This window comes from Aphelocoma coerulescens, chromosome 13 (genome assembly GCF_041296385.1).
Source record: "Aphelocoma coerulescens isolate FSJ_1873_10779 chromosome 13, UR_Acoe_1.0, whole genome shotgun sequence".
Lineage (NCBI taxonomy): Eukaryota > Metazoa > Chordata > Aves > Passeriformes > Corvidae > Aphelocoma > Aphelocoma coerulescens.
In genome coordinates, this window is record NC_091027.1 from 15,196,845 (window position 1) to 15,217,667 (window position 20,823).

Consider the following 20,823-nt stretch of genomic DNA (forward strand, 5'->3'; position numbering starts at 1 on the left):
TTCAGTTCTATTTTCTACTTACAATGAAATGAGGGATTTCAAGCCTTTGAATGCATCAGGTGCAATGTCGGTTATTTGATTCTTGCTGATGTCTCTGTAAAGAGAAAAAAGGATTAAAAAAAAAGGTTAGTAAACAGGAATCTGATGAAAGTATTTTAGCTGTAGCTTATTGGAAGAACACACCTGATATAAAACCAGAAATAAATGATCATATTATCTCAGAGAAATGATGAACTATGTCAGGGTAGAGATAGGCAAATTCCAGGAAGGATCAGGAAACATCAGTCAGTATGACAGACCACAGACTCAATAGAGAGCATGCTTCTTAATACTGCCTTTCATTCTATGGACATGAAAAAAAGGTTTTTATGAAGAACAACAGTGATGATAAAACCATCCCAAGACCCATTAATACTGGAGATGGCTCTGCCACCCTGTGGGGTGGCCCTCAAGCATGAGGAACAGCCCATGACAAAGCATAAGGGTTGTCTGAATGTTTAAATGCAGGCATGGAAGGCCAACTTTATAACAGTAGAGAGGATCACGCAGACTGCCCAGCCCCTGATCCCAAAGCAGCACCAGTGTCCATGGGGAGCTCGGCACTGTTCCACTGGGGTCTGGGCTTTAATGGCCTAGAGAAAACAAGGAGCTCAAAATCTACCATGGCCTTGATTTGGTGAAGTTTTCAGACACTGGGGAAAGCCTTCAAGCACCTGAAAGAGAACTGTGGAGCTCTGCAGGCAGCAGCACTGTGGGGACACCCAGCGTGCTGCAGACCCTCTCAGGGAGCCCACAAGATTCCACCCTTTTGGCTACAGTGAGAGTGGGATTCAGTATTGCCTGCTGTATTGTTAAAGTAAAGTGTATTCCTGGTTTGGAAAATACCCTTCAATTTGAATCATAACCAGCCAACAACACGAAGATAAATACAGACGATGCCACGGGAACTTTGTACAAGGAGCCTGATTTCCTACACTTGGCACTCAGGTGCTCAGAGCTGGATGCCTCATCGTGACTGTCACTGCCATCCAGATTTTCTGCCCCTGAGTTCAACCAGGTGCTGAGCTGGAACATGACTTTCAGCCACCTTGTTGCACTCCCTGACAGCTGACATCAGCTTGTACCAGTAGCATCCAATCTCTTCACTGATAGCTGAAGCAATACAGCATTTCAGGTACATCTTCACTGATATTTCCACTGGGGCACATGCTATGGATCCAAGTAGACTCTAAATAAACATGACTTGAATGAGAACTTACTAATCAGAAAGTAAGAAGGTTTTCTATTCTCTACATCTTTTGAGCTACAAATTAAGTTGGTTAAAATTTTAATGAGGTCCTCTAACTCTTTTCAAATCTAGCTATATAAAGTGGGATTTTTTTGTTTGGTTTTCTTGGTCCCTTTCTAAGGCTTGATTCTTTTTTAAAGCTTATAAAGAATTGCTCTGCCAACATCCTGCCTAGCAGGACAGAATTCATTGAAGGTTTTGGTTTTGCAGCTCAACTTACAGCAGCCAAACTTGCCACCGTGAAAGTAGGAATATGTATTTTTATTTTTATACAGGTTTTAGTGCAACTTGTTTAGACTGACTGCTGCTCTTTATCTGTAAGCAGAAGTATGAAATGGATCAGTCCTGTGTATTTGTTGAGGAATGTATTAAAATCTGTTAAAACCACATGAAAGGTGAGTTTGCTGAACAATGACAAGCATCTGAAAAGGGGCATCTAGTTTTTGAAAGATTTCAGCACGGTTTTACTGATTTGCTACGTCTCAACCTTTCCATCCTTCCTCTCTCCCCATGTCTGGACGCTAATGAGTGTATAACTAATGGTGCCTGAACGTGCAGAAATGCCATGCTGGGCGACGACACTCTCTCACTTCATGCAGATGCACTACAATCAGCATTAGAAGATAATTAGACACATTATTTCCTTTCCATTAGAGCCCAAGTTCCACTGCTGTCGGATAAGGAGGTTCCATCTCCTTCTGACTTGACTGAGAGAAAGGGATTCAATTTTGTCCTTGTATTTTTGTTCCCTTTGTTTGGCCTGATCTGGTAGGATTGCACTACTCTGTCTTTCATTTACATCAAGCCAGAGAGAGGCTTTTCTAAGCTGCACACTAAGACAATCTAGATGACATAAGGCTCATTTTCATGGTTTAGGGTATCTCTGAATCACTCAGGTGAAGCGTGCCTCTTCAACTGGAAATGTAATAAAATTATTAGGATTCCACTCAGGCAGGGATGACATCAGTCACCTCATACTCCCTCCCTGCACCTCTGACAGCACGGTGGAAATCTCTGAAAAGGCTGTTGCACACCTTGGAGGGTGGCTGTGCTCAGTCACCAGTGAGGGACATAAATTGGTTTTGACTTTGTGCCAGGGGAGCAAGGATACCCTGCAAGTTGCTGAGTAACACGACTGTATGGCTTAAATATCTTCACTGTAAAAGGTTTTGAAACAAAACATATTTATTTTTAGATGCAGCCAAATGCAAACCTATTAATAGCATTGGCTGAATATTCTCTTTGTTGACTAACATTATTAAAAACAGATTACTTGATTATCTCTAACATATAAAATGGACTGGAAAATGGTTCTCATTTGACAAGAGTACTCAGCATAATCCATGTCATATATGGTTTAGTTTTTAGAAGCTGCTTAAAAATGTAGCAACTCCACAGAGCTATTGGGAAGCCTGTGAAATCTCAATGTGTTTTCTGCTAAAATGTGGTAAAATTAATCTGACAACATGAAATGCCACTACAAGCATCAGAGCTAGAGAGGTGCAACCACATCTTTCAAAGTTATTCCATGTACTTGGCTCTTACTCTTGCTCTACAAACTTGTTAGTTAAAAGCCTTAGAAGAGCAAAGACAGGAGATGTGGGCAGTTATGATTAAGTTCAAGACAAAATAGATTTCAGCTCCTTTACTAAAACTCAATCACCAAAATAACTCCCCCATCCTGGAAGTTGTTGAAGAGACGTTCTAAACAGCAAACTTCAGCTATATGCAAGTATAACACTTGAATTAATATACATTTTCTGCTATCATCTTGACCTAATAATATCAAGTCATATCAAGATTATGTTGGACAAGTGGATCTAATTTAATAATTAATCTCAGTTATCCAATTAGTTAAGGAAAAGAAACTTCATTATCTTGCAGGAAATGCTCAGTAAAAAATCAAAATACAGAGAGTACAGAGTTGCAAATGAGGACTATTATCACTATCTTACATATTTATTCACCAGAAAGAGAAAAATACAATACCATTTACAGGGTTATGCTAATACTATCCTCTGAATGATATAAAAATATTATTATTGTAGTTAATAGTAATAATAACAACAATTATATAAATGTTCTTCATTTGTACCCCCAGTAGGGCCTCCATTAATTGGATTGACAATCTTTCTGTTATGGCACTGCTCATTGAAATCAAAGTGACAGAAATGAAGAAAGGCCAACAACTTCGGTGATATTGAACATATCCTTCCTCTAAAGGAAAAGGATGGATGATTCTTTTGTTTTAAGAGATAATCTTTTCACCAAAGTACATTTTTGTGTTAACAAATCTTGAAAAGATGGTGTCAATAATCTCTTTAAATACTGAAACAAATGTCCTCAATGAAACTATGTGTAACAGAACTGTTGCTCAATTAAGAGCCTCAGAACAAACCTTTAACAAGGAGACAGGTGGATAAACAAATGGCAAAACATGTTTGTTATGGGACATTCTGCAGCCCAAATACCTGTCCCAAGTTCTCCCACAAGATCCCGTCATGTTAACTAAGCTTTGGCACAGATCATCTGGCACAATAACTTATTATCTAATTATGAGTTCAGATCTCAATGAGTATGCCAATTATACCCCAAAAAGCTGTTAACACAACTTGCTAATGGAATTCTGCTGTGAAATTCTAGCATTAATCATTTCACATAGGAAGTGCTACATTGGATTGGGCAGCTAGTCCCATTAAAGAACTTTTTTTTTTTGGTCAACTCCCATAAAACTAGGGTTTGCCAATCAATGAAAAATGAAAAGACAGTAAAACATTGCAAAAATCTAAAATTAGTCACACCTTAGAATTTAATAATAAAAAAGTTACAAGTTAGGTCACTGAAAAGGGATCCATCATTATTCACTGAAATTACCGTCTTACTATCCAATACAGTACTTCTTTAAAAATACATACAGCTATATTGAAAGTGAGACAGAAGAATAGAGACCATCTAAGATTGATGATTTGACCTGTTAAATATTAAGATCCATATTTACAGCTCTTCAGCTCTAGGAACTTGCTAAGTTTGGACTGGAAAACACAGCAATTTTGCCCTAAAATCAATGGTATGGTGCAAGCTCATTTCAGTTTCCCAAAGCATCAGCTATCTGATAATCCAGTGTCTTCTGTGAAATGAGCTGACAGTGTCTTAATTCCAGTGTTGTTCATATTGGAGAAGACCTGCAAAGACACTTTTCCAGCAGCATTAGCACTGAGCTACAAAGCCTGAATGACTTCTGAAGTCACTGCTCTGGTGGCAGTGTCAGTATCTCCATACTGTGGTGAAGTAGGGGTAACCTGGTTTATCGTTGTGTCATCGTGCAACTGTCACATCATCTCTCACACATCACTCAAAAATGAAAGAAAAACCTGACTGGGGCAATGCCCCGTGTTATCTGCATGACAGCACTGCTACACATCAGGATTATTTTTTTTTTAAAATCCAAAGTGAAAACACAAGAGGTAATAAAAGAAAGAATTATCTGGGTATCTACTGGTGATTAAGCAACAGAGAAAACAAGCTCCAGCAGGTTTCTTTGTTTTCTTCTAAACAGTCAAACCATTTCAACATCAGGACATCAAAGGCACTACAAAAAAATCCTCACTGCTCTGCAAGAATGTCACTCCTGCTATAACTGGGGTCAGCCCCCCTGACGTGCTGCAAACAGGCACCAGAACGGATGAGAAAAAAAAACAGAACTTCAAATCTTTTCTGAGGAAGCAGATTTGAAATTTGAACAGACTAACAACTAATTAAATCACATAGTTTATAATAGGAAGTGAAATTAAGCATTATTAAGGATTTCATGCACTGTTAGGCATCCTGAACCAAATTCCATTGTTGCTCACTCTCTGAAGAGATGATTTATGCAATCCCCAGTGATTTCAACACAGAATTGCCGATATGTTTCTAAAATGAAGATATTGAACTTGAAGTGAGAAGATTCATGATTGCTCTTGCATGTTGGTCTTATTAAAACTTACATTCTCTTAAGCTTCTTGTACTGGGTGAAAGCTCCAGGGGGAATGATTTTGATGAGGTTTTGTTCCAAACGTCTGAAAACAAACAAAGCAATATACATGTTAACGACACAGCTACAGGACAGGAATCACATTAAACACGACAGCACATTTTATATAAATATAAAGCAATTTTACAGGGTTTTATGCAAAACATGTTTTTATTTTGAAGTCCACTAAATAGAGAAAATACTGAGAAAACAACTTAGAAAAATGAAATAATCTCTTTGATTGCACTAAATTGGTATAGAAAAAATGTCACAAGCTAAGGAAATTGCACTTTCAAGGCTCATGGAATTAATAAAGAATAGTAGGCATATTTTAAAGTTAAGGTAGAAAATAGAAAATACAGATGCTTTCCCTGACTAGCTGTTGTAAATAGAATGTAGCTATCTAAACTGAAAGTTAGTCTAGGCTGTGACAGCTTAGTAAACAGATTAATAATAAAATCAGACCAGTTCAGGAGCAACAACCTGTGGGAACATGCTAAAAACCTAAGTGAATTCTCTGCAAGATGAATTCAGATTTTTAAGAGGGTGGGGAGTATTTTATGTTAAAACAGTAAAAAAAAGAACTGCATCTTCCTATTCCAACTACCAAATACTTAAGTTTTTCTAAAATATGGTCCAGACTACATGAAAATGCTGCTGTTTTTATTTCCAAGATTTGGCTTGAAAGAAGTATTTTTTATGAAGTACCATAAATGCATGTATCACTAACATAAAATGTAAGCAGCTTTAAGATACTACACACAGTAACCACTGAGATTAATTTCTGTTCCTCCCCAGTAGTACTTTTGAGTATTTGTCCGCAAGTTCCCTGAATTCCTGCTAGGAGGAATGGCTTCTCCTCAGATGAACTCTAAATGTTCATCTCAATTAGAAATGTAAAAGTGGATCCTCAAACAACAAATTCCACTGACCATGGTGGAACTAAACTTCTACTGAGTTGGGACTGAGACCAAAATGTGGTTTTACCTTGCTCTTAGTTATTATTGAAACGTTGTGTATTTTTTTCCCCAAAGTGTCATAAAAAGCAACAGTTTAAATAGTAAAAAATCTGTGGTTGAAAATGGCTTAGAATTGAAATACAAAAACATATTGGAATGATGGAATGAAGCACTCAAGTCATTTCAAGTTGCTGCAGCAATGCAGAGGGGAGGAAAAAAAATTTAGAACCAGGAATGATGATAAAGTGAAATGGGAGAAGGGAGAAGTAAATCAAGGTTTGTAAAGTACTAGGGAATAGTAGAGAGCAAACGTGTAAGCTCTCTATCCCTCTGGTGATCTGTGCTTTCATAAACAAAAGAAAAAAATCCCCTTGAAAATAAGATAATTTGCCAGTTCATTTATACTCAAGCTATTTAAGTACAAATATTTTGATATTTGCACAGTCAACTTATACAGCCAATGTGCTCGCCCTCTTTTATTTCTGCAGCCGTCTATTTTTTAAAGGTTGTGATCAGAGTTAATTCTATTCCTTGTTTTGTGATTTGAATTAGTGTCTGAGATTTCCCTTCCAGTTGGTCTAAATATAACACGCTTCATTTCTGGCAAGTCCACAGTGAAATGCAAATTGCTGTGAGCTCCAGCACGCCACTATTGTTGGGTGTTTGTCACCAGAATTAGCAGCACACACTCTTCCCATAAAGGCTTTTTGTCAGCTTGCCAGTCGGGTGTTTAACTCCTCCCAAGTGTTTCTGTGCAGACACTTCTAGGAACAAAAGAGGGTCATGCCTGCCTGATTCCCTGGCCCTGGGGATGGAAACTGGGACTTCACCCACACCGGGGTAGCACAGAAGTCCTTACAGGGAAACCCAAATACAGGGATGTGGGGTGGGATGGGGGGGGGGGGGGGGGGGGGACGGGGACGGGGACGGGGACGTGTTGCTTTTTACAAGCAAAATTCCGAGGCAATTTTAGTGACTCAAGGTGGAAATACACACAGAATTTTCTACCCTTACAGGGTGGAAAAAAAAGTCCAAAATTGGAATAGTCACAGGTCCCAAGTAATAAAAAATAAAAAATAAAACTAAAAAAAAGTACATTTCTAGAAAAAGTGGAGAGGAAGACAGAAACAGGAGTTATTAGAGTTGCCTTCTGAAGCTACCTAGTGAACTCTTCACCCTCTCCTACAAAATCTAGAGCAGATGGCCTGGACAGAAATAGATGGACAAGGCTCTTGTCATCTGCTGCTGTATTTTCACCGTAGCACCTGACATTTTTTTCTTCCCTTTGCAAATGAAGGACTAAAGACTGCACACAACACGTTCTGCTCAGTGCCCTCCACCTTGCAGATGGTACCACAGGAGCACCACCATGGGCTCTCTTATGGTGTGTTTGCAGGTGGGCTCCAGCTTGGGCACAAAACAGGGCAGGAAGGCCAGTGCTGCATTAACTAAGCCTGTGCTTTACCAGAATGAGGGACTAATCCAACTTCTATTTACTTTTTACATAAATGCATGTTATAGAACAGCAGACATAGCCTGAAAAACACAATGCAGTTACACAAGTAAAATAACAGAAAACACATTGTTTTGTATTAATACTTGACTCTTTCACCTCATCTTAGCCCATACATGACAAGTTGAATACAGCAGAGGATTAAAAATCTCAAGAAACTCTAGGTTCTGCCAGAAGGGGTGTTGGCAATTTGAGGGTGATGAAGGCTTAATTAGAAACCATAATGGGAAACTGCTCTAGAGGTGCCATCTTTGAAATAAAGTCAAAACCAGTACTCTTAACCTAATGTTGTCATTTTTTCCTCCAAAAAGTGAAAAAGTGTAAAATGTACAGCCACATTTTATTTCAGAGAAGATTACCTAGGTTACCTAGAACATGACCTTTGGAAAATTGTGTTTTTATGGTCTATCCCTATACTATGGAGTGCTGTCATACACTATAACCATCTGTGCTAGTGCAAAGCAACATCTGGGATTTCATTTTTTTGAGGGTATTACCAGATTATACTATAAAATAATTTTACAATACATTTGAGAAATCTGTACAAGGCACACAGTGCTAAAAGGCTAAATTTTGATAATTTAAACTATTACACCCCCTCCCATTTAAGGTTTCTTACAACTCAATAAAATTTTTCTCGATTCTCTTGTGGTATTTCATATTTAGGCCTATTTAAGAGACTCACCAAGTGGAATTCACAAAACTGATAAAATGAATTGGCCATGTTCAAACTCCCAGTGGCTTTTGTTCCTCCTTTGTTCCCCGTGTGGCCGTGCCATGTCGCCTGCTGCCAGCTGAGTGCTGAGATGAACTGAAGCACATCTCCCCCCTCCTGACACACAGCAATGCTCTGTCTGCCTCCCCGAGCTTTATTTTAGAGGCTTTGACAACAACATCAAAGGACAGGAACTATTTCCTTTCTCTTCTCTAATATATCATCAGAGATTGGAAAGTACGAGGGCCCAGTGGATTCAGATCTATTTTTTCTTGTAATAATATGATGCTAGGCAGGATAAAGTCCTCCTTCTTCCCACTTCTTTTAAATGACTTTGCAGCAATGAGAGCGAAAAGTAAACAGATCAGAGGAAAAAAACCATAACAAAACAAACACGGGGAAACCATGCAGGTAAAGATGAAAAACTATCCCAGGGTAAAGAATAAGCACTTAGATTCCCATGCTAATCCATCTCAAAGTTCACTGAGGTGCAAATCTTTTCATCACTTCCTCCTGTGGTGCCTGTATTGCTCACGCCCAGGATGGCAAAACACAAAGGATAAAAAACTCTGCTTAACAGGGACTTAGCAGAGCCAGCTCACACTCAGGAGTGATGAAGCCATTCATCTTGAAGAGTGATTCCCCCTTCAGAGTTGGGGAGACAGACGTATTAATTTGGGCCTTAACTATCTCCCTTTCATTGAGGGAAAGAAAGAATTTGTTATTTGGGTCTCTAATGGAGCAGTTTGCTAGCAATTTTCCCATTTCAAACACTGTCTCAGCTGCTAATGTGCAATGTTTTGTCAAGCTTACCTACCCATAACATAGACAAATCACTACCTTGGAGAAAAAGAGAGGGAGTGAAGCATCAGTACTGATAATTCTCAGCTGTCAGATGAATGGAGCCTACAAATGAGACAGCCATGCTCTATTAACAGTGCCACGAGCTCCTGCCTGAGCCGTGTCACAAACGTCCCCCTGCACGGGGCAGGCAGGGACTCTCCTGCTGGCACACAGAGAGCGAGTGGATGAGCCAGATTGCTCCCTGGGTCAGGGGCTCTGCTGGGCTGGCATTGCTCAGGCTGCCAGGAACCAAACCCCCAAGAAGCAAAGCCACCTCCAAGAGAGCGAATGTGTGAGCAGAGCAGAGCAGAGCAGCACAAACCTGTGGCACACTCATGCCTGGCAGGACACACTCAGCCTGTGTGAAGGGTGGTGGGAAGGGCAAAACCCTTGTTTTCCTCCTGCCCTATAAGCAGGGAACTGGTTAAGGACTATGTGGGGGAAAGAAGGAGCATTTGCATCCACCACGGTGACAAAATCTGGGGCTGGGGAGAACTGTTTATATTAGGAAGGAGGAAATTTCTAGGGCACATAACTATCAATCCAGGGACTGAGAACAACTGGATTATAAAAGCCTACTAGGACCATTATTTTATTTTATTTTATGTATTTCTCATCATATTTTACATATTATCTCATTTTTTGCATTATTTTACATTTTATTGTACATTCATCTCACATTTTGGGCTCTGATATCTTATCGTGCATTTTGGCCTCTGATGAAGAAAAATCCACAGGTATATTTTCAGTATTCAAAGTGAATAAATCATACTTAAAATCTGGTCTTCTTACTACAGATACGAGCTAAATCTGATCCCTGCCCTGACACCTTTCTTGCCTCTTCATCTGAAACACAAGGTTTATTCCTACCATGCACAACGGGTTTGGGTAGCTGAAACGAGGTACTTACCCAAAGCCAGCCCTGGACAGGAGGTGCCCTGGCTGGGGAAGGGAGGAATGCTGCCCTGCAGTCACACAGTCAGGGCCTGCAGCTCATTCAGCAGCAAAACACTCAACAGCCACAGTGCAAGGCCAAACCCTGCAGTCCTGCTGCTTCAGAAAGTGCTCATGGACCTATATCCCAGAGAACAGCTTTTTGTGTCTCTCAGTCCACAGGTAGAAAACAAAGTGCTTTGGGATGGCAGGACACTGAGGACTGTAGAAGTCTGTGCTTACTGCTTGTTTTAACAGTGACAGCCTTCAACCTCCACCCCAGCCACACTCTACCACCACTATAAAAGCCCTGAACACATATGGTCCTCCAAGACTTTCATACTGCTGCCTTTCATCACAGCACCTGAATGACTTCCAAATAAAATTAATAATATGCATTATAAGTCCCTCTTATGGAGTCAGCCTGAGGAAATGGAGAGCTGAGAGCCAGTAAACGATCCACCTGTATTGATATAAGGTGATAACTGGAGTTTCCCTTCGTGTTCCCTTTGGTGCTGATTTTCAGGGTCTAGCAGTCAAGCTCCTGCTGTAGTTCTATAGACAGGACTGCTTCTTAACAACTCACCTGAGGGCAGATCTTCAAGAGACAAAATCCTATCAACAATGAAGGGACTTGTCAACATAAATCTACCTAGGAAGATACACAGATAATTCTGCTCACCAAAAGACATCTTTCAGAATGAAAACAGATGTTTCAATATGCTCCCTGATACCATGGTGTTATTCTAAAAGCAGTGCTAGTGACATTGGATCTTCTGACAAACCACAGTGAATTTAGTTTCAGCTGACACAACTGTGTAGCTCAGCAGTTGCTCAAGTATCAGCTGGTAACCACTGAATTTGTGGTGGCAGTAATATTAGGAATCCATCACCTCTGTTGTAGCACGTTAATTTTGCATTAAATACAGTACAGACAAACAGGAAACACCAGAGAAATCCGCAGACTGGTATTTCACAAAACATCCTTTGACAAAACACCAATGTCTCTCTAACCACATAGACATCAGAATGCAGCATTGTGCTGCCAAACCTCAAAGTTTCTCCATCTACCACTGTGATACTCCACATTTGTGGTTGGAATTTTTGGCCCTTCTCATCACCTTTCACTGTTCCTGCCACTCTCATTCATGTATTTTCCTTATTTTTTCTTTGGAGGGGATTGCAGCCCCCCCTGAGCTCTGAGCTCCCTCCCACTGCAATTCCATGACTGCAGGGACTGCTGCTGCGTTGTGCCCAGATGTAAAAGCAGAGTCTCCAGGTGAGCTCCACTGAGCCATCACCTGTGAGGATGTTAAAGGTTAATTAGAAGCTCTTTTGAGGGTAGAATACAAAATAATGCCTCCCTGCTCTTTTTATAGACTAGACAGGTAATTTCCCATCTCAGCAGACTTTGCTGGGTCATGTGGACTTGGGATCAGGGTTTGCAGGAAGAATTTTACCACTATGCAGGCCTGTGGCTGTGAACACAAATGCAGGAAACAGAGTCCTTAAGTTGAAGAGATTTGGCAATTTCCAGGTCCCTGCTGGTAATTCCATACCCTGTTCAATCAGCACACGAGTTCATGAGTGTTGGTGTTTCTGAGATGTTGTGGTGCAGTGAAGAGCAGAGACATGGATCCCACTCCTGGATTTTTGTGACACCCAAGGATCTGAGTTCAGAAGGCTCCAAAGAGAACATCCCACAGGGTGCTGCATAGAGGATGAAGTTCTGGTACTCACTTCCACAGTACAGCATCTGCTCAGAGCTTCACTCAACCCTAAACCTCTGCTGAGCACTCTTCACTGGTTTTTTTTTAATTGTTTTTCAGGGGGGTGTTTTGGGATTGCAGGTTTTTGTTGTTGGTTTTGGTTTTTTTTTTCCTGAAGCTTGAAGTCTTATTAGGGAGACAAGATAGTTTCTCTAGCTGTGTGAAAGCAATCATTCACCAATGGTTCAATGTGATAAATAGAAACCTGTAGGAATAGTTTTTAACAAGCCAGACAGAGAATATTTGCCTCACTGAGGAGCTCTGTGAGGTCACAGGACTGACCCCTAAACACATCACATTGCTATTTAATTATTGCTCAAGAAGGTCACTCCTGACCACCCTCTATCGGCTTCCAATTACTTCAAGAAACTTCCAGCCCTGATCACTTCCCACATTTTCTCACAATGAGGATTTCAAGTTGATTTGCATTATATTTGTCAAGTTGTAAAACAAAACTACTCTTTTAGAGTTAGTGAAAATGGAAGTAAACTGACAGAAAAGAAGATATTTTTAGTCTCTAATCTAACTTATTGTTGAGAACTCTGTACATTCTGTAACATCTGTTTTTACTGCACATTTCCAAATACTGACAAGAAAAAAGCTGAACACCAGAAATTAGCAGGAAAACTAAGTATCTTTCTGGTAGTTGAAGCTCTGCCACCTGAAATATTTTCTCAACAGATTGTGTCATTTGACAATAGACATTCCTCAAATCCTTTCTTCTTTTCACAATCTTTTTAAGCAAAATAAACAGAACACGTGTTAGCCAAAAGACAATTAGTATTTCATCCAGTAAAAAATCTGATTAGTATATTTTATGTCAAAGTTGTGATTTTATGCTATTTTATTTTCTGTGATTGTTTTTCCCCTTCACAGTCAGCTTTTGTAATGTCTTCACTTTGCTTGGCAACACAGAAACTTTGCAGTGAAATTTGTATTAGATAAAAGATATATGCCTTTTTGGTTACACCGTTCATTTTTATCAATAATTATTAATTTATGTTTATACTGGACTAAGTGATGTCTCAGGGAAAAAGAGACTACAGACACATACACACACATAAACCCCCCAAAAACCTAAACCCAAACCAAAAAACCAAAACAACCTCAAACCTTTTAAGTTTACTCCTACACAGCTTGCCAGAGTAAATTAATCTGTACATAAGTTTTTTCTAAAAGAAATCTCCCAATTATAAAAAGTAGTGCAAAGGGTAAAAATTGATGCGGCCAAAATGAAAATTACCATGTGTATGAAAACTAGATTTATCAAAACAAACCCATCTTCTTGTTCTTGTGGATGACATTAGTTACACAACCTCAGAAATAAAAGTAAAGATGTAAGAAATAAACCTGCCTTGATCTTGCAGAAGGAACTCCCTGCTGTTACTGCTTGTTTCTAAAGCTGTGAAATGCAGCTTTCTATTTTCCTAAATGTCTCAGCACAGAAAACACCTTCATCCTTATAATTTTCCATATATTTATATTTTCTCTGCTAACTATCAATCTAAAATATTTTATTTATTATTTCTTTATTATTGTTGTGTCCTGAACTCAACAGAAAATTTTCTACTTATTTTTGGCCTGGCAAATTAAACTACTGTGGAATGCAAGAGTGAATGACACAGTTTGCCTAGTGAGATCCAGAAAACAGTTAGTCAGGTTAGACATGAGAAGCTGTCCAGAGCCAATTTACAGGACTGAATGAAAATCATATTATATGATTCAACTACAGGAGCCAACCTGATTCCCCAGCCAGAGGACTTGCCACCAGAGGCAATTATGGAGCATTTACTGCAGTGTTCAAAAATACTCTGCTGGCTTCAGCTGCAGCATTTACTGGAAGCCAGGGAACATTATTATCATTTTCTTTCAGGAGGAAGAACAGTGTTAAATGAAAAACTGTCATTCCTTCATCCATGAAGCTTACAGTTTCTACACACTTCATATTCTTGATAAGAGAACAACCTCTGGCCTTTATGAAACTGAGAACTTCAAATTATTAATAAACATGAAAATGCTTTTGTGTAGTTAATTTATAATTTATGTAACGAAAAATTATTCTTATTATAATGAATAGTTACCAGTGCACAATCCTTCTATAACAGCTTTTCTGACTTCATTTTAATTGGAGGAAAATTCATTTGGAATATACTAGTAACTCAAACGCCCAGAAATTGTTCATCACCTTCTTCAAATCACAAAAGCTTCCTAAAGTTTCCCAGCTGAAGTCCTTGCTGTCTTGAAATACACATTCCTAGAGGTATTGAAGAACAGAGAAGGCAATTTCTTCCCGAGACAATCCTTGAAACAAAAGCACAGCAAACTTGTCTACCTACAGGTCTGCAACACTGCCCAGCACAGTGCTACCCTCATGACTTTAAATTTGTCAGGAAACCATTCATTAAAGGTAGAACAAACAGAACATTACATTACAAAGTGATCATCTTGAAGAAAATTAGGTTTGTTTTCATTTTGCCAGAACCATGAGAAAACCAACATTACAGTTTTCCTGTGCTCAAACTCTAGAATTTTTCCTAAGAGTTGGAATTATGCACCAAGACCATTCACTACTCATACCTACAAAAATATCAGCTATTCAGCTAAAACCAGTGAGAATGGTAAACTAAACCCATGCAGAACAAGTGACTAAAACTGACCTTAAGCCAAGCCTAGATGCTGGTGGAAAGGCTGCCATCCCAGTTTGCTTCGCTCAGCTGTCAGACAAAGCTGTGGTTGTTATCTCAGCAGACATGGGTGCCTAAGCTGCACTTACCCTTGAGGGAATGGCAGCCTCTTTACTGTCTGGAGCAATTGCATCAGCATTTAAAGAAATGGCCCTCATTTCTGATTCAGGTACTTCCTACCCAACTTTACTCTTGACTCTTCAATTATATTTCTCTTTATCTCACCAGACAGAGAGTGTGGGACAGGTTAAATAACAGTGGTGAAGCAAACTTGATGTGAAAAGATCTCAGATCTGTTTCAAGATTTAAGGATATGTTTTACATTCTGGAGTTTGATTTATAAGTCTGCAGAGGATTGAGACTTGGCTTTTCAGAGTAATCAGTGCTGCACAGCACAAAGTGTTCAAAGCACAGTGCCTGTTGACTTTTGCTGCAGCTGTGAGTCCTCAACACTTCTGAATGTCTCAGCTGACTCAGCCAGAACCCGAGATTACATCACTGGTGACCACCCATGAAAAGTTTGCGCAAGTCACTTGCCCAGAATCAATTAATAAAACCACTGGCAAGAAGAGACACAACCCAATTCTCTCAATAGCATTCATGAGATTATCTTCCTCACAGTCCCCATTTTACAATTTTCCTGTTTCTGCAACAAGTGAACAGATCTTATATACCCAGGCTCCCTCCCTACACATCCCTGATGCATCCCTAGACAACAAGAAATGAATCCAAGCTTTCAACAACAGCAAGAGACTGTGCTCTTGTTAAAGTGAAAACCACAACAAATACATACAAAAGCTTTGAATGACGACTGAAGCTACAAACATTAACTTTGGCATTTTCTAATTTACTTTTTTTTACTTTAGAAAAAATAATATGTTTAATTTAATGGACACAAACCCAAAAGCTAAAATAACTAATTCCATCACAAGGAAACTCAAGTGTAACAGAAGTATGAGTCCCAGACCCCTGTAGTGCTCTCTAACTGGAATTGCAGCAGTGAAAACAGGAGCTCCCTGTGTAGGTTCATAGTTAATCTGTGCCTAGATAGTCCCTAACGCACAGGGACAGACACACAAGCTGTTCTTGGGTTTCCCAAGTACGTGGTAAGGAGGCAGGAAGGCCCTCCAAGACACCTGTGCTTTCTGGTGGGAAGGGGCTCCTTGGCTCCACCTTTACCCTCTGTCCTGCCCCCAGAGCCTGCCCAGCCCCAGTGTCCCAGTCCTCCTGCCACATCCCCGCAGCCCACCCTGCACAGCTGGTGTCCCAGGCTCACTGCCACCAATCTCAGGCCTTATCAGCAAATATTCCTGACTTTCTCAGACTCTTTCTCAGCACTTTGCTCACCCTGTCTCAATTTCCTTTGTTCCCAATTCTTATCCTCATGTTTGGTTGTTTTCTCATTTGAGTTCAGCCTTCTTTTCCCATTGGTTTCTGTACTGAGCCCAGCTAGTTTACATTCTCTCAAGCATCTGTCCCAACCACAATCCAGCCTCCAGCTTTAGCAAATAATTAATTCCTTCTTTTAAGCAATCTGAAAATCCTTCAGAGAAGCAGCACCCAGTGCCAGGGGTTGCTGCTCCAGCATCTGCCTCCAGGCATAAGCACTCTCTGGCAGCAGGAGGGGGGCTGTGTCCTGCCTTTGGGGGACTGTGCCCTGCTTTCACTCAGGAAAGTCTTGCACCAACTGTTATCAAACACAAAAGCAGAAGTGGTAGTCCCTGCACTACTGTTTTAAGGTGTACAAAATTCTCAGACAAGAGCTGTCTGGAATTCATATCCTAAAGTACAGCCTTGCTTGCAGTGATAAATAAAAAATGAGTACATCAGTTCGAGATAAACAAACAGCATGAAAACTTCATTCTAAAGAAGGGGCTGAGGAAGAGTCTTGTGAGGTGGGAATAGATTAATAGGGACTTACTGATGCCTGTCCATGACTGGGAGGCACCAAACAAACGTGGTAGGCAGGGCGTTGAAGCAAATACAGTTTGAAACACTACAGCCAGGGCTGGCAGCGCCCTTACCCCAGTGCCCACATCTGCACATGCAGGAAAGCTGCCCTTTCCCTGGCATGAATCAGCCAATCACTAATGTCTGAGAAAGCATCTACCCAGCCCATGTCCTGAGCCAAGAGCAGCCCAATCCCTGTGCTGAGTGAAAGCTGCTGTCGTGGCACACGTGTTTGTCACAACACCCTCCCAGGCTCCCAGAAGCGGGCAGTAGGTCTCTTCTATCCCCTGGCTTTGCTGGGCCTGTGGGCTGAGCTGTCATTCAGTTTGGCAGGTGCTGGCTGCAAGGTTGTGGTCAAGTCTCAGCAGAAAAAGAAATTCTTTGGAGACTTTGTCTCCTCTTAGTCTGTTGGTTGTCCCTCCTTCCGATCTTGCATGCATCTTCTCTTACCCCTTCTAAATAACTGCAACCTCTCATTTTACTGTAGATGCTGATCCAGTGTAGTGGAATGACTGTTTTGTTCATTTACCAGCAAACTACCACACAATATTAATTTCAGTATTTCTTTTCAGTAAAAGCCTACAGGTGCTTAATGACTTTTGTTTTCACCCACAAAACTTTTCTGTGCTTATTCTCATGTGTTTCTCTACGACACAAACTGTTCATTTCTCCTCTGAAAAGCAAAACAGAACCACTTTGTAAGCAGAGAATCTTTTATAACACTCAGCACAGAGTTTGTATTCCTCAGCTTCAATTTCTCATAACTCATTTTTCCTCAGTCAATTTGGCTGCTGCTGTCAGCTCCCAACTGAACAAGAAGCTTTATAAAAAATGAATTGCATTCTCTACATTCTTTCTACCTATTTTATGAAATTATTAAAAAGCAAGTCTGGGATACAGATTTCTAGCTTTCCTAAATTGCTTATTTAATAGCAAACATTCTTGCAATGAAGTCCTTCACCTCGAGGAGTAATAGAGTAACACAACAGACTTCTAAGTCATATGTGGCAGAAGGAAAATTAGCATCATATGATGCTTGTTTTATGTCCCATGACAAGTGAGTTACCTGTTTTGTGACGGGTTTTTATCAACAAAAGAGTTTTAGGACTTGTTGGCAGCTTTGTCAGAGAAGGTTCTGCCTACCCATGCTAATGAAGAAAGGTAGGAAGGCTGAACAAAAGATCTTTAATTAATACTGAAACAGAGTGAAATGTAGGCCACCTTTAATAACTGTGTTAGAGCAACAGCTGTGTGTTTCATTTTTGTAGAACAGTTTGTCAGTCAAGGGTTCTTACCAGAATAATTTGGCTTACAAGAAAATACAGAGTTGGGGGGAAATACAAGAACTAGCTGAATTCCACGTCCCTTGGGGTTGGTATTGGGACCAGAGCTGTTTAACATCTTTGCTGTCGACACGGACAGCGGGATTGAGTGAACCCTCAGCAGGTTTCCCAACACCACCAAGCTGGCAAACTGGGTGTTGTGGTCAGCACACTGGAGGGAAGGGCTGCCATCCAGGGGACCTGACAGGCTGGAGAGGTGGGTCCTGAAAACCTCATGGAGTTCAGCACAGCCAAGTGCAAGGTCCTGCAGCTGGGCCAGGGCAATCTCAAGCACAAACACAGGCTGGGCAGAGCATTGACTGGGAGCAGCCCTGAAGTAGGAAGACTTTGGAGAACTGGCTAACAAGGAGCTGAACGGGACCTGGCAGTGTGTGCAGCTCAGAAAGCCACCGTGTCCTGGGCTGCACCAAAAGCAGTGGGACCAGTAGGGTGAAGGAGGTGATTCCATCCCTCTGGTCCACTCTTGTGGGACCCTGCTGGGAGTGCCATGTCCAGCTCTGGGGCCCAGAGCATAAGAAGGACATGGACCTGCTGGAGTGAGTCCAAAGGAGGCCACAGAGACAATAAGAGGGCTGAAACACCTCTGCTATTGAGAAAGGCTGCGAGATCTGGGGCTGTTCAGCCTGGAGAAGAGAAGGCTCTGGGAAAACTTTAAAGCCCCTTCCAGTGCCTAAAGGGGCTCCAGGAGAGCTGGAGAGGGACTTTGGACAAGGGCATGGAGTGACAGGACAAGGGGGAATGGCTTGAAAGTGACAGAGGGTAGGTTTAGATGGGCTATTGGGAAGAAATTCCTCCCTATGAAGGTGGGAAGGCCTTGGCATAGGTTGCCCAGAGAAGCTGTGGCTGCCTCTTCCCTAGAAGTGTCTAAGGACAGGCTGGATGGGATTTGGAGCACCCTGGTCTAGTGGAAGATGTCCCTGTCCATGGTAGATGTGATGCCTTGGAATGGCTACCTGAAAACAGGCTAGACAAGATTAAGAGAATAAAAGTAGGTATTTATTGAGTGCCTTCAATAGGAACACCTTGGGCAGTCAGAAGCTCCCAAGGGGCTACACCCAAGATGGACGCTGGGTCATGGGTTTTTCACGCTTTTGTAAGTTTGGTCCATTTGCATATCAGGGTTAATTCTCCAGTGATAATTTCAGGCAATGATGTCATTACCCCAGGTTTGCTCCCCCTGTCCAGAGGCTCAGTTTACGTATTTCAGGTAAACAAGGTGTCCTTGAGTTCAGGCCCAGAGAGGGTTTGTTATGTCTAACCAAAACATGAGAACAGTAGCTGACAGGCTGTATGAAGTTTCAGAGTTACATACTAGGCAGTACAGGATCTGAAAAATATAAAAGCTAAAACCTAAGGCATCAGATGGCCTTTAGTATTGCTTCCAACCCAAACATTCAATGATCTTATGAATTTATGCTTTATCATAGTAAATTTTGCTGTGTACCAGTATTTGTACAGCAAAAAGAAGCTGGATGAGTCCAGTGACCATACAAATATTTGAATTTATGTTGTGTAGGCTGCAAAAGCTGGCTGGATGTCAGAAAACCCTGTATGACAAGAACCTAAATAGGAAAAGAATTGATCTGCATTCCCTGTGGACTAACCACAAGCAAAATGGTTTAATGTAACAGTATTTCAGGACCACAGTAGTATGAAGTCATGGACACAGAAATAGATGGTTACAATTCCTAAAGGTAGTAAAGGCAAACAAGTCTGTAAAACCAGCATCTGATTTCACAGCACAAGTCACAAAACTGTTAAAGAATTGGAAATAACAATGTGGAAGACAAGAAATAGAAGGTAAAATCAGCAGGGACAATGTGCTCTGATGTTCTGATTCATTATAAATGCATCCTGCCAAGGTAAAAAGATGTCCCTCCATCTCATGGGGAAATCACTGACTAGAAATAAAAGAGGACTGTGTATTTTCATTTACTGAGTACAGAACTGCAATTCCATTTGTGAAATGTAAACACAATCTGAACTTAAGGCACCAGGAACTTTATCTTGCTTTCAGGTAGGGCAGTACCAAACTATCTTAATTTACATTTAAAAATGGTTTGAGCCCTTAGAGCACAAGAACAAATCAAAGAGGACAACTACAATACACCTGATAACTACCTAGAACAGTTTTTAAACCACCTGCCTTTCTTCCACGCACGAGGCCGTGATGGAATAAAAAATGGAGAGACATGGAAAAGATTTGTGCATTAGACTGGCACTTACATTTCCCAAATGTCCTCTGGGAGGTTGGCTGGGATCTCTGTTAAGCCCCTTCCCCGACAATCCACGACATTGTTGCTGCAGGTGCAGGCAGAAGGGCAAGTGATGGAACTGGCGCTGCACGACGGGGGCTCGGACTGGGAACCTGAGACACAAGGAACACATTAAATGGTTTTAAAAAATGATTGGCTGAGATTTTAACAACAGAATACATCAGGCTCTGAGTTTTGCAGATCCTCTTACTATATAAAGTAATAATTTATTTGCAAGTGAATATAATGTTCTACAAATCAACTGCAGAGAAAACATGTAAAAGATTACTGTGCTCTTATTCCTCCTCAGTCTCCACTCTATCAATCTCCTTCCCTCATGAACACTTCCCTGGCCTCCTTCATGATCACCCATATCAATTCATTCAAAGATTTTTAAATTAAGCTTTAGGCTCAAGTAGTATTTCCGAAAGTTATCTTTGCCTAGAAGTTTCCAGTACACAAACACTTCTTGAGTACTTTTACACATTGAGAGACTGTCAGCAGCGATGACTTATGTTTTTGAAATGAGGTAAACTGTTATGGCGTGAAGACTGGGAAT

General features: G+C 40.8%; 1 protein-coding gene across 4 annotated transcripts in view; it reads right to left on the reverse strand.

Annotated features, from left to right (window-relative positions):
* The window catches only part of SLIT3 (slit guidance ligand 3), a 521,085-nt gene that overhangs the window by 146,695 nt on the left and 353,567 nt on the right, over window positions 1-20,823 (reverse strand). For all 4 annotated transcript variants that reach the window (XM_069029271.1, XM_069029274.1, XM_069029272.1 and 1 more), the window contains exons 10-12: window positions 20,236-20,377; window positions 5,275-5,346; window positions 23-94 (exon numbers count right to left, since the gene is read on the reverse strand). In XM_069029271.1, coding sequence (XP_068885372.1) covers window positions 23-94; window positions 5,275-5,346; window positions 20,236-20,377 — 286 coding nt within the window. The remainder of the gene's footprint in view (window positions 1-22; window positions 95-5,274; window positions 5,347-20,235; window positions 20,378-20,823) is intronic.